The sequence below is a fragment of the Babylonia areolata genome, chromosome 2 (genome assembly GCF_041734735.1).
Source record: "Babylonia areolata isolate BAREFJ2019XMU chromosome 2, ASM4173473v1, whole genome shotgun sequence".
NCBI classification, from domain to species: domain Eukaryota; kingdom Metazoa; phylum Mollusca; class Gastropoda; order Neogastropoda; family Buccinidae; genus Babylonia; species Babylonia areolata.
The window spans coordinates 3,449,144-3,466,733 of record NC_134877.1 but is presented as its reverse complement, the minus strand read 5'-3'; the positions used below and the strand labels follow the sequence as shown (position 1 = coordinate 3,466,733).

The 17,590-nt window shown below is 43.5% G+C and overlaps 1 protein-coding gene and 1 non-coding gene across 2 annotated transcripts in view; both read left to right on the top strand.

Moving 5' to 3' along the window:
* Positions 1–17,590, top strand: part of LOC143278682 (telomerase reverse transcriptase-like) — a 42,930-nt gene that overhangs the window by 18,400 nt on the left and 6,940 nt on the right. Inside the window, exons 13-20 of the mRNA XM_076583295.1 lie at positions 1,521–1,700; positions 4,922–4,996; positions 8,291–8,498; positions 12,583–12,678; positions 14,183–14,263; positions 15,449–15,518; positions 15,978–16,020; positions 16,513–16,642. Of these exons, the coding sequence (XP_076439410.1) occupies positions 1,521–1,700; positions 4,922–4,996; positions 8,291–8,498; positions 12,583–12,678; positions 14,183–14,263; positions 15,449–15,518; positions 15,978–16,020; positions 16,513–16,642 (883 nt within the window). The remainder of the gene's footprint in view (positions 1–1,520; positions 1,701–4,921; positions 4,997–8,290; positions 8,499–12,582; positions 12,679–14,182; positions 14,264–15,448; positions 15,519–15,977; positions 16,021–16,512; positions 16,643–17,590) is intronic.
* On the top strand, positions 5,050–5,168 carry LOC143279580 (5S ribosomal RNA). The gene has a single exon (XR_013054905.1). It is a non-coding gene; the product is annotated as a 5S ribosomal RNA (ribosomal RNA).

The following is a 17,590-nucleotide window of genomic DNA, read 5'->3' as shown; positions in this document are numbered from 1 at the left end:
TTGGCAGGCTTCTGTGCCATACTGATGCAGAAAAAAACACAGAAACTATACTGTTTTTCATCCAGATTACTTGTGGGCACATTCAGAAATACTGTAGAAGTCAGTTGCCTTTTCTTGTGCTTTGTCCATATGTAGGCACCCCCGAAAACGGAGTATGGCTGCCTACATGGCGGGGTAAAAACGGTCATACACATAAAAGCCCACTCGTGTGCATACGAGTGAACGTGGGAGTTGCAGCCCACGAACGCAGAAGAAGAAGAAGTCCATATGTAGGAAGGTGAAAATGTTTCAATGAGATTAATTTTCACGTTGGATCGTTGCTTGGGTTCAGGGCTCCAGTTTATCAAATCCAGAGTCAGTGTGTCCAAGCCAGGAAAAGGACGGACCAGCCTGAAACTTCCAACAGTGATTGTAGCCTGCTGACAGGTTTTGAACCTGTTTCCCTGAAAATGAAAATGAAATTATGGTGCTTAGAGCCTCGCCGACCACTAAGGCCATCTCAAGGCTATCGCCGCGTTAATAACTACTACAAGGATAAAAAAAACAACCAATTAAAACGAGTCACCACTTCAAACTTTCCACTCCAAAGTTAAAAAAAAAAAAAAACTTCCATAGTTTAAAACCTTCAAATCTGGTTAAAAATGTTCACTTCTTTTAAGAAGTCCATCAGCGCCCACGGAGGGACATCACGAAACAAAGTCTTCAAAGAAACCGCCGTGTAATGTCTGCGTCTAACGTCATGCAGATCCCAACAATCAAGGAGCACGTGTTTCCCTTTTGTCAGTCTGTTCTGTTGACTTGCTGCACCAGGACAGTCTGTTGTTTTGTTTGTCATGGCACCCCTTTGCACTGCTCTGCAGGGGTTCCCGATGTCTTTCTCTCCGTCTTTTTACATTGAAATGATTACAAAACATGTCTCTGTGAGTGTTTATGAAACTTGATTGAATGACACAGACAGGCGCAATAGCCGAGTGGTTAAAGCGTTGGACTGTCAATCTGAGGGTCCCGGGTTTGAATCACGGTGACGGCGCCTGGTGGGTTAAGGGTGGAGATTTTTACGATCTCCCAGGTCAACATATGTGCAGACCTGCTAGTGCCTGAACCCCCTTCGTGTGTATACGCAAGCAGAAGATCAAATACACACGTTAAAGATCCTGTAATCCATGTCAGCGTTCGGTGGGTTATGGAGACAAGAACATACCCAGCATGCACACCCCCGAAAACGGAGTATGGCTGCCTACATGGCGGGGTAAAAACGGTCATACACGTAAAAGCCCACTTGTGTGCATACGAGTGAACTCAGAAGAAGAAGAAGATTGAATGACACAGGAAACGAATGACGAGCGCCCAAATGGCAGCCCTCAGTCGGCTCTATCCAGGTAGGCAGCCTGTTGTGTTCGTAAAGCGCTTAGAGCTTGGTCTCCGACCAAGGATAGGCTCTGTATATTAAGTATTCATATCATTAAAACTGATTCTATCATGAGGGTCATGAGATACAGGAGAACCCTTTGTGTCGACAGAGCAAGGAACAGACGTACATGACTCGCAAGTTTGCCAGCGTGCATCTGACTGGGAAGAGACTGAAGCGTGTCTTTCACACAGACACCACACGCCTCTCCCTCTACCAGCCTGACTTTGTCAGCTTCCTGCGGCAGAGGTACGCCAGTGGCCGGTGGAGCGATATTATTGTGGTGGACATGGTGAGTTGGACTGGGGCTTTGGGTTTGTCTGTTTTCTCTTATTTATTTATTATTATTATTATTACTACTACCCCTTTCTTATATTATTATAATTATTATTTATTTATTTATTTATTTACTTATTTATGTACACTTATCTATTATTTATTCACCTTTTTTTTCTTCTTTTTTTTCTCAAGGCCTGACTAAGCGCGTTGGGTTACTCTGCTGGTCAGGCATCTGCTTGGCAGATGTGGTGGAGCGTATATGGATTTGTCCGAACGCAGTGACGCCTCCTTTAGCTACTGAAACTGAAACTGAAAACTCTCTTGCACCAGTAGAATTTCAATTTCAAGGAGGCATTAAATCATGTAGATGTATCCATGTATGTTATACAGCATCAGATTTTTTATGAATGAAAATATGAATTGAAAAAAAGAGTTGATGTCTGACCAGTAGGATACTATTATTGGACAAACAGATGAAAAAAAAAAGTATTTTTGACAGATGTTTTTTTTTGTTGTTGTCAAACTTTTGCCTGCAGTGTCACGACAGATCTCTCTGTATGAAGTTCGGACTGCTCTCCCTGAGGAGAGCTTGTTGCCACAGTGCAGTGCCACCTTTTTTTTTTTTTTTTTTTTTTCTGTCTGCATGTGTGTTTGTTTTGTATCAAAGTGGATTTTTCTGCAGAATTTTGCCAGGGACAACTCTTTTGTCGATATGGATTCTTTCATGTGCGCCAAGTGCATGCCGCTCTGGTGATCTCGGTTTATTCTCATTCAAAAGAAAAGCACCCAGACTACCACTCAAGGTCTAGCAGGTGGTGGTAGGAGTAAAAAAATCATGGCCCTCCTTCCCCAACACCCTCCACCCGCCCCCACACACTCGCCTTCCCCAACACCATACCCACACATCACATGTGGAGTGATGGCCCAGAGGTAACGCGTCCGCCTAGGAAGCGAGAGAATCTGAGCGCGCTGGTTCCAATCACGGCTCAGCCACCGATATTTTCTCCCCCTCCACTAGACCTTGAGTGGTGGTCTGGACGCTAGTCATTCGGATGAGACAATAAACCGAGGTCCCGTGTGCAGCATGCACTTTGCACATGTAAAAGAACCCACGGCAACAAAAGGGTTGTTCCTGGCAAAATTCTGTAGAAAAATCCACTTCAATAGGAAAAACAAATAAAACCGCACGCAGGAAAAAATACAAAAAATGGGTGGCGATGTAGTATGGCGACGCGCTCTCCCTGGGGAGAGCAGCCCGAATTTTACACAGAGAAATCTGTTGTGATAAAAAGAAATACAAATACACTCAGACTACCACTCAAGGTCTAGCAGGTGGTTGGAGGAGTAAAACATCATGGTCAAAAGGTGGGAGTCGTACGTGTGGATACTTGCTTCTTAGTCAGGTGCTTTACCAACTTGGCCACCGTGTGTCACACACTGGCCGCATGGTCGTTTGCAAGTCATGTGTGTATCTCCACCATCCACCACAGGCAAAAACTGTGCTTCCATGTCTGCGTTCTGATGTGTGTATCAACCCAAGACACACCTTCCCAGACCCATGCCTCTAAACACTGTGACGGAAAACAGCTGAAAACTGGCTCCAGTCCTTGATGGGCGTAACACAGAGTGGGGAAAGCATTGGGCTTTTCAGTGTGAGGCTCCCAGGCTTGAATCCAGTCACGACGGGCGCAATAGCTGAGTGGTTAAAGCATTGGACTCTCAATCTGAGGGTTCGAATCACGGTGACGGCGCCTGGTGGGTTAAGGGTGGAGATTTTTACGATCTCCCAGGTCAACATATGTGAAGACCTGCCAGTGCCTGAACCCCCTTCGTGTGTATACGCAAGCATAAGATCAAATAAGCACGTTAAAGATCCTGTAATCCATGTCAGCGTTCGGTGGGTTATGGAAACAAGAACATACCCAGCATGCACACCCCCAAAAGCGGAGTATGGCTGCCTACCTGGCGGGGTAAAAACGGTCATACACGTAAAAAGCCCACTCGCGTATATACGAGTGAACGTGGGAGTTGAAGCCCACGAACGCAGAAGAAGAAGAAGAATCCAGTCGCGGCACCTGGTGGGTAAAGGGGGGATATTTTTTCAAGCTCCCAGGTCAACATATGTGCAGATCTGCTAGTGCCTGAACCATTCATGAGTATATGCACACAGAATTGTATGCTTATTATTATGCATTATTTTGTGGTATTATGTTTATGTATAGTTAGGTTATTTTTATTCCTCTGGCAAGAATTGATGGAATAGTCAGAGGAATGTCCTAGTTTTAATGGATATGGTTGTATTTGTTCCAGTTATTCTTTTCCAGATTTTTTTTTAATGATTATTGACTCACTGGTGTAAACAAAGTAAGTCTATGTTTTAACCCGGTTTTCGGTTGTCTGTGTGTGTGTGTGTGTGTCCGTGTGTCTGTGTGTCCGTGGTAAACTTTAACATTGACATTTTCTCTGCAAATACTTTGTCAGTTGACACCAAATTTGGCATAAAAATAGGAAAAATTCAGTTCTTTCCAGTCATCTTGTTTAAAACAATATTGCACCTCTGGGATAGGCACAAAAAAAATTTAAAAAGAAGTCTAATTATATGCAAACTGCATTTACTGTTATATTTATATTTTGTATTCTCTATACTTGGCACTTTGACCTCTTATTCTGACGCAACAACAAGAGGAGTCATTATTATCATTTTTTGTTCAAACAGGAACTTCTTTTGCTAAGCATGGAAGTTTTATTTATTTTGCAAACGTTTTGGTGCAGATAGTAAAAAAGGGAAATTACTCTGTAATTAATGCTAGGGGACTTAATTTATCACAAGTGAGTCTTGAAGGCCTTGCCTCTCTTGTTATTATAAGGTTCTACTTGATCACTATTTACATTTCTGTCAGCCCGGATAAGGCTCTTTGTGGTTGGCAAAGGCTGTAAACAACACAGATAAGACTAGGCTAATTCATAAACAGTCAGCATAAAACTAACCAAACTGTACCAAAAGTTTGGAACATGACTCGGGGAAGATTCTCCCTCGCCGCTGTTGTCAAAAGCTGTGGTGACTTTGGTAGTCTGCTCCGGCATGGCAGTTTGAAAGCCTTTTGTCTGAGGGGCTTAGGCATTTTCTTGGGTTTTTAGGTATTTTTTGTAGTAAAATTTTTTGATTGTGAGGATGATTTCTTACGGTATTGTTTCCAGTCTGTGATTAAGAGCATGATTTATTGTACTCCGCAGACTTTCTTCCAGGAAGACAACACAGCATCTTTGCTTCAAGTCTTGTCTGCACACCTGTTCAAGAATGTCATCAAGGTAATATTTTTGATTAGCCAAATGCATTGATATATAGCTGTTTATTTGAAAACGCCAACGGCCATACCACGTTGAAAACACCGGTTCTCGTCCGATCACCGAAGTTAAGCAACGTCGGGCCCGGTTAGTACTTGGATGGGTGACCGCCTGGGAACACCGGGTGCTGTTGGCATTCCTTTATCACGGACCGCCCACGGAAAGAGCTCAGCCCTCGTTTCTGTGAGCAGCGGTCCCAACTGGTGCTGCAACCGTCTCCCGGGGGCACGCAGAATACGGGTAGATGTGGTGTAGCGTATATGGATTTGTCCAAACGCAGTGACACCTCCTTGAGCTACTGATACTGAAACTGAAACTGTTTATTTGAAAAGACAACTGATTCGGTAATTTCAGTGGAATGTTCCATGGTTGACAGTCTTAATTTCATAAATGACTGAAATTACGTATGCAGCGAAAAAGATTTGAAACAGTTTTTGCGTCCTTTTCCCTGTTCCTTAGTGTTCTCTTTGTGTCCTGAGCAGCTTTACCTCTGTAATATTTCAGAGTAACAAAAGCAAATGTGTGGGTATGTTAGAGGCGTTATTCCCCATTCTCGTTCTCCGGTATCTGTTCAGCAGAACAGTATTGAGGCTCCCTCTGAATCTCTGGAGATTACTCTGAAAGTCTCTCTGAAAGCGTTTGATATCAACCCTGACTCCTGGGAGGAATCTGCAGTAGACCGTGACAAATGGCGCGCTGCTGTGCACTAAGGCGCCAAGTTGTGCGAGGCTAACAGGACTGCTGCAGCTGTTTAGAAGAGGCAGGCCAGAAAGTCACGGGCAAACAAGCTCCCTAACAATGATATGCCTGTCTTTGTCTGCCCCAACTGTCAGCAAACATTTCATGCGCAGATTGGACTATTCAGCCATCTGCGCACTCACAGATAGATTCATGAGCATCCCCCCCCCCCCACCACCACCACCCTCCCCCCATCCCCCAGCTGGATGACAACGATGGTCATCATCGATCTCGATGGACACACACCATTGAGTCTCCCTTTGCTTTGGAGCATCATGCTGTCTGTTGTTTTCTTTTTCAGTTTTTTTGTTTTTAAAACAATTCTTTGTTCTTTTTATAATCTCGTCTAATTCTTTGCTGGCTCATTTCTGTATTGATCAGTTATTCTCTTCTTATTCCATGTATCTTGTCTCATCCGTTCTTTGAAAAACCAAAACTTGAAACTGCAGAGGAATCCGGCACCAGAGGAAACGCGAAGAAACTGTTCCCGCACCACACCCACTGCGACACTAGGAAACACTTTTTCAGTGAAAGGGTCACCAAGACATGGAACAGTCTCCCAGACGAAGTGGTCCTGGCACCGTCGGTGAATGCCTTCAAGAACAGACTGGATGTCTACTGGAAGAACAAGCCAGACAAGTACAATCCGTCTTGCCAATAAGCCACGCATGCAAAGTTTAGTATGTACAACTGATAATCCCCACGGAGCGATGAACAGGTCTTCAGGACCTTAAACATCATACAGTTCAAGTTCAAGTTGATACCTTTTTCTCACTATGTTACACATTAGATCCCACCCTTGGGGTTTCCTGCATTATTCTCTTCCAGTTTTGTTTGGGATGCTGTATCAGCATGGTGTTGTGTCCTTGAGAAAGGCACTTAATTCTGATTTTCCTCAGTTCATCTAGGTGAATTTACCTGATATCAGTTAAGGAAAGTTAAAATGGCAGGAGAGCATTGAGCTTAGTCTTCCTGTGCCGAGCCTTAGACACAGTGGATACCAGTTTGCTGCCCCAGTGGCTACAAAGGCTATGGGACCTTCATCTAATTTTGTTACTCCTGTCCAGGAGACAGGTGACAGAATGGTTAAGACACTCAGCTGCCAGTACAGAGAGTCCGTGAGGGTGTGGGTTCGAATCCCGCTCTCGCCCTTTCTCCCAAGTTTGACCGGAAGATCGACGGGCGCAATAGCCGAGTGGTTAAAGCGTTGGACTGTCAATCTGAGGGTCCCGGGTTCGAATCTCGGTAATGGCGCCTGGTGGGTAAAGGGTGGAGATTTTTCCGATCTCCCAGGTCAACATATGTGAAGACCTGCTAGTGCCTGACCCCCCTTCGTGTGTATACGCAAGCAGAAGATCAAATACGCACGTTAAAGATCCTGTAATCCATGTCAGTGTTTGGTGGGTTATGGAAACAAGAACATACCCAGCATGCACACTCCCGAAAACGGAGTATGGTTGCCTACATGGCAGAGTAAAAACGGTCATACACGTAAAAGCCCACTCGTGTGCATACGAGTGAACGTGGGAGTTGCAGCCCACGAACACAGAAGAAGACAAAGACCGGAAGATCAAACTGAGCATCTAGTCTTTCAGAGGAGAAGATTAACCCAGATCCTGTGTGCGGCATGCACTTGGCGCACTGTAAAAGAACCCATGACAACGAGGGTGTCCAAAATTCAGTAAAAAAAAGAAATCCACTCTGAGAGGTACACAAATATAAAAGCATGCACTGAATGCTTTGACAAGCGCATTGGGTTATGCTGCTGTCAGGCATCTACCTAGCGAATGTGGTGCAGCATGTATGGATATATCCGAATGCAGTGACGCCTCCTTGAGTGACTGAAAACTCTCCTATCTTGTCCATGATTTTTGACTCACTTGTGTAAACAAAGTGAGTCTGTGTTTTAACCCGGTGTTCGGTTGTCTGTGTGTGTGTCTGTGTGTCCATGGTAAACTTTAACATTGACATTTTCTCTGCAAATACTTTGTCAGTTGACACCAAATTTGGCATAAAAATAGGAAAAATTCAGTTCTTTCCAGTCATCTTGTTTAAAACAATATTGCACCTCTGGGATGGGCACAAAAAAATAAAAAATGAAGCCTAATTATATGCAAACTGCATTTACTGTTATATTTATATTTTTTGTATTCTCTAAACTTGGCACTTTGATCTGGTATTCTGACCCAACAAGAGCAGTCATTATTATCATTTTTTGTTCAAACAGGAACTTCTTTTGCTAAGCATGGAAGTTTTATTTATTTTGCAAACGTTTTGGTGCAGATAGTAAAAAAGGGAAATTACTCTGTAATTAATGCTAGGGGACTTAATTCGTTTTAAGCTGATCTTTCTCTTCTTAAAACATTACATTTTGAAATTATACTCAATACATAAAAAGCTTGGATTTTTTTTGTTTAAGTGTATCACAAGTGAGTCTTGAAGGCCTTGCCTCTCTTGTTGTTGTTGACAATTTTTTCTCCCAAACTTACACATGGCTTTCCATCCTTTCCATGGGGGCAGATAGGAGGCAGGCACTACCTGCAGACGACAGGAATCAGTCAAGGCTCAGTGATGTCCACCCTGCTGGCCAGCATTTACCTGGCCCACCTGGAGAACGCTCACCTGTCGGTTTCGGGGGATGAGCTGCTGATCAGACGGATGGACGACTACCTCCTCCTCACTCCCCACAGAGCTCACGCCGAGCGTTTCGTGCACACTATGGGAAACGGTGAGTGCGTGGGTGGGGGGGGGGGGGAACAAAAAGCTGTAAACTTGTGTTCATTATTTGTGCATCGTGCCCATGTTTTTTTCCTCGAGGCCTGACTAAGCGCGTTGGGTTACGCTGCTGGTCAGGCATCTGCTTGGCAGATGTGGTGTAGCGTATATGGATTTGTCCGAACGCAGTGACGCCTCCTTGAGCTACTGAAACTGAAACTTAGTAGTAGTAGTAGTAGTAGCAGTAGTAGTAGTAGCAGTAGCAGTAGTAGTAGTAGTAGCAGTAGCAGTAGTAGTAGCAGTAGTAGTAGCAGTAGTAGTAGTAGTAGTAGCAGTAGTAGTAGTAGTAGTATTTTCTGTCTTTCAGTGGAACTGGTAACTTTTGGTATAAAAGGATAGAGGTCCCATAACTTTTTTTTTTCTGCCGTCATGGCAGTGGATTCATATCCACTGTGTCTAGGGCTCAGTTTCAGTTTCAGTTTCAGTAGCTTAAGGAGGCGTCACTGCGTCGCTGCGTTCGGACAAATCCATATACGCTACACCACATCTGCCCAGCGGATGCCTGACCAGCAGCGTAACCCAACGCGCTTAGTCAGGACTTGAGAAAAAAATTAATTAATTAAATTAAATTAAAAAAATAATAATAGATAAATACATAAAAAAAGAACTACTACTACTAATAATAATATGTATAAGGCGCAAAAACTTGATGAAGTCAACTATAGGCATACCAAAAAAAAAAACCCCAAAACAATAATAATAAATAAATATATAGGGCTCAGCATAGGAGCGTGGGACACAATCCTCTCGTGCCGTTTTAACTCTCTCCATACGAACGGTGAAAGAGACGACGTTAACAGCGTCTCACCCCAATTACCATCATCAAAATATTGCAAGCGGAAGGGTCTTATACTGAAGAGGTGAATGTTGACAAAGAATACCACAATTCTGACGACGGAAGCTAAAGGTTGGGTCATTGAGACACCCACTGGACATCCGAGGGGTCTGTGTAGAGGAGAAGAGAGGGCTGGCCGTACTGAGTGAGTTAACCTTCCCCTGTTGAAGTCAGACACTGGTCACTGTGGGGTGTAGTGAGGAAAAGTGGAGTGAAGTGCAGTTCCCAACGTCACACCACCATGCTGAAGTGGAGCCTTGAGCCCTGAGCACTGCTAAACATGGGATCACAAGCTGAACCCTGAACACTGCTAAACATGGGATCACAAGCTGAACCCTGAACACTGCTAAACATGGGATCACAAGCTGAATGGGGCCATGAACCCTGAACACTGCTAAACATGGGATCACAAGCTGAATGGGGCCATGAACCCTGAACACTGCTAAACATGGGATCACAAGCTGAATGGGGCCATGAACCCTGAACACTGCTAAACATGGGATCACAAGCTGAATGGGGCCATGAACCCTGAACACTGCTAAACATGGGATCACAAGCTGAATGGGGCCATGAACCCTGAACACTGCTAAACATGGGATCACAAGCTGAATGGGGCCATGAACCCTGAACACTGCTAAACATGGGATCACAAGCTGAATGGGGCCATGAACCCTGAACACTGCTAAACATGGGATCACAAGCTGAATGGGGCCATGAACCCTGAACACTGCTAAACATGGGATCAGAAGCTGAATGAGGCCTTGAACCCTGAACACTGCTAAACATGGGATCAGAAGCTGAACCCTGAACACTGCTGAACATGGGATCAGAAGCTGAACCTTGAACACTGCTAAACATGGGATCAGAAGCTGAACCCTGAACACTGCTAAACATGGGATCACAAGCTGAACCCTGAACACTGCTAAACATGGGATCACAAGCTGAACCCTGAACACTGCTAAACATGGGATCACAAGCTGAACACTGCTAAACATGGGATCACAAGCTGAACACTGCTAAACATGGGATCACAAGCTGAACCCTGAACACTGCTAAACATGGGATCACAAGCTGAACCCTGAACACTGCTAAACATGGGATCACAAGCTGAACCCTGAACACTGCTAAACATGGGATCAGAAGCTGAACACTGCTAAACATGGGATCACAAGCTGAACCCTGAACACTGCTAAACATGGGATCACAAGCTGAACCCTGAACACTGCTAAACATGGGATCACAAGCTGAACCCTGAACACTGCTAAACATGGGATCAGAAGCTGAACCCTGAACACTGCTAAACATGGGATCAGAAGCTGAATGAGGCCTTGAACCCTGAACACTGCTAAACATGGGATCAGAAGCTGAACCCTGAACACTGCTAAACATGGGATCACAAGCTGAACACTGCTAAACATGGGATCACAAGCTGAACCCTGAACACTGCTAAACATGGGATCACAAGCTGAACCCTGAACACTGCTAAACATGGGATCACAAGCTGAACCCTGAACACTGCTAAACATGGGATCACGAGCTGAACCCTGAACACTGCTAAACATGGGATCACAAGCTGAACCCTGAACACTGCTAAACATGGGATCACAAGCTGAACACTGCTAAACATGGGATCAGAAGCTGAACACTGCTAAACATGGGATCAGAAGCTGAATCCTGAACACTGCTAAACATGGGATCAGAAGAACACTGCTAAACATGGGATCACAAGCTGAATGGAGCCATGAACCCTGAACACAAACTAAATATATTTCTGTTTAATAATTACGATGTAATAATTAATTGCAATGTTTTCTAAAAGCGAATATGTGAGATGCTTTTATTTGAGAACATATGTTTATTACTCTTGTTTAATCAAGTAATCCGTGTGGGTGGGGGTTGGAGGGGGGGGCGGGGGGGGTGCGGGTGTGTGCTGATTATCTGGTTGCGGTTTTCCGCAATTTATCTTTATTCTTATCTTATCTGTCTATTATAATCAGTGTGCAGTATAGTAGGCTATGTTTATAATTATATTCAAATAATGTTTCTTAATTCTTTCTGTTTTTACATTAAGAATACTAGTTATTACCTGCAGTGTGTGGATGTATGTATGAAACGGTCTATGTGATATTTTTTTACATTTGTATCTTCGTAATATTCGTAAAAGCTGTTGTTGACTTTTACAGTTATGGTCCCCATGTTGTTTACTTGTCTATGTTGTGATAATGCACCTGACCAAATTTCTCCAGTTGGAGATAATAAAGTTATTCTTATCCTATCTTATCTTATCTTAACACTGCTAAACATGGGATCGGAAGCTGAATGCCTAACCACCTTTGCCTCAGTGTAGGTAAATCAAAAAGTGTGCTTGTTTTCTGTGTGCATTGTAATGGCCTCAGCAATAAGGGCGTGTCTGTTTCAAGCAAACATTGGTCCTAAATCACAGTTTTGTACAACTAGTCACCTTGCATACTCTGAATCGAGATTCAAGCATAGATACTTGAGAAGATTGTGTTTGCACAAATCGCACACATGCATACATTCACTTGCGGAAAAGCCATGCTGTTGTTCTTTCATTTTGTACAACTTTTCATGCTATTTTTGTATAATTTAGTCTCCTGCTGAGATAGGAAAAGAACAAAATACATCACAATTAACCACATCATTTGACAGGCGCAATAGCTGAGTGGTTAAAGCGTTGGACTGTCAGTCTGAGGGTCCCGGGTTCGAATCACGGTGACAGCGCCCGGTGGGTAAAGGGTGGAGATTTTTACGATCTCCCAGGTCAACATATGTGCAGACCTGCTAGTGCCTGAACCCCCTTCGTGTGTATATGCAAGCAGAAGATCAAATACGCACGTTAAAGATCCTGTAATCCATGTCAGCGTTCGGTGGGTTATGGAAACAAGAACATACCCAGCATGCACCCCCCTGAAAACGGAGTATGGCTGCCTACATGGCGGAGTAAAAACGGTCATACAGGTAAAAGCCCACTCGTGTGCATACGAGTGAACGCAGAAGAAGAAGAAGAACCACATCATTTCTTTCTTTCTCTGTTTTCTTTTGGAAGAAGGAGAAGCTTACAAATAAGAACGAATAGATACGTCTTTATGTGCTTTCTTTTCATCCTCTTTTGTGACAGAAATCTACATTCTATGTTGTGCCTTACGTTGAGTTGGGTTTGTTTGTGGGTTTTTTTTTTTAGGCTTTCCTGACTTCAACTGTTTCACCAGTGTAGAAAAAATGCTGACAAACTTTCCTGTGGACGACTGTTCAGTTGGTGCTGTGAACCACGTAGAAGGTGATAAGTTTGATGTGTGTCTTGTGTACACCGTGTGTATTTGTATTTGTATTTCTTTTTATCACAACAGATTTCTCTGTGTGAAATTCGGGCTGCTCTCACCAGGGAGAGCGCGTCGCTATACTACAGCGCCACCCTTTTTTTTTTTTGTATTTTTTCCTGCGTGCACTTTTATTTGTTTTTCCTATGGAAGTGGATTTTCCTACAGAATTTCGTCAGGAACAACCCTTTTGTTGCCGTGGGTTCTTTTACGCGCACTAAGTGCATGCTGCACACGGGACCTCCGTTTATCGTCTCATCCGAATGACTAGCGTCCAGACCACCACTCAAGGTCTAGTGGAGGGGGAGAAAATATCGGCGGCTGAGCCGTGATTCGAACCAGCGCGCTCAAATTCTCTCGCTTCCTAGGCGGACGCGTTACCTCTAGGCCATCACTCCACATGTGTGTGTGTGTGCTTGTTGCTCTCATCTCCCTCTTTGTGTTTGCATTGTGCTTTGGATGATTTAGTTATGATTCTGAAGGATGAGTTGTGCTTTTGGATGATTTAGTTATGATTCTGAAGGATGAGTTGTGCTTTTGGATGATTTAGTTAGGATTCTGAAGGATGAGTTGTGCTTTTGGTTGATTTAGTTAGGATTCTGAATGATGAGTTGTGCTTTTGGATGATTTAGTTATGATTCTGAATGATGAGTTGTGCTTTTGGATGATTTAGTTATGATTCTGAATGATGAGTTGTGCTTTTGGAGTTGTGCTTTGGATGATTTAGTTATGATTCCGAATGATGAGTTGTGCTTTTGGATGATTTAGTTATGATTCTGAATGATGAGCTGTGCTTTTGGATGATTTAGTTATGATTCTGAAGGATGAGTTGTGCTTTGGATGATTTAGTTAGGATTCTGAAGGATGAGCTGTGCTTTTGGATGATTGTTGTGTGTTCCCTCTCACGTACGCTTACGACGGGCGCAACAGCCGAGTGGTTAAAGCGTTGGACTGTCAATCTGAGGGTCCCGGGTTCGAATCACGGTGACGGCGCCTGGTGGGTAAAGGGTGGAGATTTTTCCGATCTCCCAGGTCAACATATGTACAGACCTGCTTGTGCCTGAACCCCCTTCGTGTGTATACGCAAGCAAAAGATCAAATACGCACATTAAAGATCCTGTAATCCATGTCAGCATTTGGTGGGTTATGGAAACAAGAACATACCCAGCATGCACACCCCCGAAAGCGGAGTATGGCTGCCTACATGGCAGGGTAAAAACGGTCATACACGTAAAAGCCCACTCGTGTATATGCGAGTGAACGTGGGAGTTGCAGCCCACGAACGCAAAAGAAAAAGAAAAGAACGAACTCGCGCTTACACTGTCTGTCAGTCCGCTTGCAGACTTTTGATAATCATGTGAGCAGACCAACTGTTGATCATGTGATGTCCCCTGAACCACTGCTAAAGCGGTGGTGGGGATGGAAAGGCTCAGTCAATAACTGCTGCGATGATTTCATTTCTAGGAGTCTTCCCGTGGTGCGGTTTGGTGATCGACACCCACTCTTTGGAGGTGTCTGTGGATTATTCCAGATACTCTGGACTAAGTAAGTTGAAGGCTTCCTTGCTCTGTTTCTTCATCAACACTGTGTAGTGTATACTGTATGAAGCACTTTGTGATATTGATGAGAACAGGATTAACAAGAGAGGCAAGGCCTTCAAGACTCACTTGTGATAAATTAAGTCCCCTAGCATTAATTATAGAGTAATTTCCCTTTTATACTATCTGCACCAAAAACGTTTGCAAAATAAATGAAAATTCCATGCTTAGCAAAAGAAGTTCCTGTTTGAACAAAAATTGATAATAATGACTCCTCTTGTTGTTGTGTCGAGTAAGAGGTCAAAGTGCCAAGTTTAGAGAATACAAAAAATATAAATATAACAGTAAATGCAGTTTGCATATAATTAGGCTTCTTTTTTTACTTTTTTGTGCCCATCCCAGAGGTGCAATATTGTTTTAAGCAAGATGACTGGAAAGAACTGAATTTTTCCTATTTTTATGCCAAATTTGGTGTCAACTGACAAAGTATTTGCAGAGAAAATATCAATGTTAAAGTTTACCACGGACACACAGACACACACACGCACACACACACACACACACACACACACACAGACAACCGAACACCGGGTTAAAACATAGACTCACTTTGTTTACACAAGTGAGTCAAAAGTGTGTTGTTTTGCCATGTGAAGCAAGGTCTGCATGTTCATGCTTCATGTGTTTTTGATTATGAAAGGTCAATAAGGATGACTGATGACTTGCACGATGAGTTTTTTTAAAGTGAAGAGGAGTTGCGCAACATCGACCTCACTCTCTCGTCCGGGTCCACCAATTTCCAGTGGCAAGACTAAGTCGAGACGACTGGAGGATGAGCACGGATGCAGTGGATGACCAAGATATCCTTTCGGTGTCTCATCTTGCTCTCTGCACTCCACAGTGCGTTGCTGTAACCGCCTTCCTCTCCGTTGAACCGATAGGTTTCTTCCGCAGATTCTGCCGGATCCAGACTTCGCATGCATGGGTAGACACACCCCGGGGGCCAACTGCGTGTGGCATGCACACAGCACGGTGGAGCTAGATGGCCGTCGGTGGCTCTTCTGCTCTCCTGTTTTTGATTACCTTATCTCTCTCTCTCTCTCTCCCTCTCTCAGAGAACATGTATGTTCAGTGAGCGTCTGAGAAAGCCTTTTAGCTTCATGGCAGTTGTTGTTGATACATTTTGCTTCAGGTATAACCGACACAGCCACTTTCGACACCAGCTACAGAGCTGGGCAGACACTGAGCAACAAACTGTTGACGTAAGTAGAACAGACTGTGTCGTCAGTAGTTTTTGTGTTTGCTATACTAATAGCATTAATAAAGACATTAGAAAAAAAAAACTACCTTGATGTTCTCAATAACAAGCTATTAATTAGTCCTTATGTTACTATCTTTCAATAATTTGTTGTGTTGAAGAAAGAATAAGGAGTTATAACTAAATTGCTGTTGCATCTATCACTTTTTTTTTTTCAATAGCAACAACGTTTTATGAGTGCAGTCAAAGTGATTATTTCATCACTTATGTATTGAAAAAAAAAAAAAAAAACAGAAACACCCCTTCTAAAAAAAAAAATTTTTTTTTTTTTAATGGTCCCCCCAAAATTCAAAGATGACAGCATTCCCATAATTTATCGCTTTATTCTATTTTGAAAATGATGGATTAAAAAACATGAATGATAATATGGCTGTCATCACTGCTAGATGTTGAATCCTTCCAGGTGCTTGGGGATCAAATGCCATGCCATTTTCTTTGATCCGGGGGTGAGTCATCACAGCTGTGTGCAGACTGACGGTATTGCTTACACATTTCCCTGTTGTGCTTAATCCCTCACGCATGCACGCAAGAGAATCGGCGGTTTGAACTCTTTCCTCTCGGTTATGAAAATATTTGTGATGTTTTCCCATAAAGAGAGAGAGAAGCTGTCATGGGATGAGTTGTAAATAAACACACAATGTATAATGATTGGGAAGATCATGTTTGCTACAATTTATTTATATTAAAAAAAAAAAAAAAAGAAAAAAAAAAAATCTCTTTTTGCTGTTGATAGGAGATCACCAGTCTGAAAGGTCTGCCCACTTCCTTAAATGTCATCTTTAAGATTTGTTAACTGTTGTAGGTGCTTTCCATTAAATATATATATATATATATATAATTTTTTTTTTTTTTTTTTTTTTTTTTAGGAGATTTTGTGCTTTCTTCCTTCAGAACAGAACCTTGTGGGAAATGTTCTTGTCCTGCGATTCCATGTGCAGCTGAACAGCAAAGAGCGGATTCTGCTGAACGCGTACCAAGCCTTGCGGTTTGTGGCTCTCCTCTTCCACGCCTTCGTCGTCAAACTGCCGTCGTCACAGCGAGTGGAGTCCAACCCTGGCTTCTTTTCAGGTCAGTTGATGCTTGATCACTGTGTGGCTGTTTGGTTTGGTGTGTGTTTGTTCTGCTCCTGATCTTCATCTTCTTCTTCTTCTTCTGCGCTCACTCATATGTGCACGAGTGGACTTTTACGTGTATGACCATTTTTACCCCGCCATGTAGGCAGCCATACTCCGTTTTCGGGGGTGTGCATGCTGGGTATGTTCTTGTTTCCATAACCCACCGAACGCTGACATGGATTACAGGATCTTTAACGTGCGTATTTGACCTTCTGCTTGCATATACACACGAAGGGGGTTCAGGCACTAAGCAGGTGTGCACATATGTTGACCTGGGAGATCGTAAAAATCTCCACCCTTTACCCACCAGGCGCCGTCACCGTGATTCGAACCCGGGACCCTCAGATTGACAGTCCAATGCTTTAACCACTCGGCTATTGCGCCCGTCGTGTTCCTGATCATTATGTGGCTGTTTGGTTTGGTGTGTTTGTTCCGTTCCTGATCGCTATGTGGCTGTTTGGTTTGGTGTGTTTGTTCCGTTCCTGATCATTATGTGGCTGTTTGGTTTGGTGTGTTTGTTCCGTTCCTGATCATTATGTGGCTGTTTGGTTTGGTGTGTGTGTTCCGTTCCTGATCATTATGTGGCTGTTTGGTTTGGTGTGTTTGTTCCGTTCCTGATCATTATGTGGCTGTTTGGTTTGGTGTGTTTGTTCCGTTCCTGATCGCTATGTGGCTGTTTGGTTTGGTGTGTTTGTTCCGTTCCTGATCATTATGTGGCTGTTTGGTTTGGTGTGTTTGTTCCGTTCCTGATCGCTATGTGGCTGTTTGGTTTGATGGGTTTGTTCCGTTCCTGATCATTATGTGGCTGTTTGGTTTGGTGTGTTTGTTCCGTTCCTGATCGCTGTGTGGCTGTTTGGTTTGGTGTGTTTGTTCCGTTCCTGATCGCTGTGTGGCTGTTTGG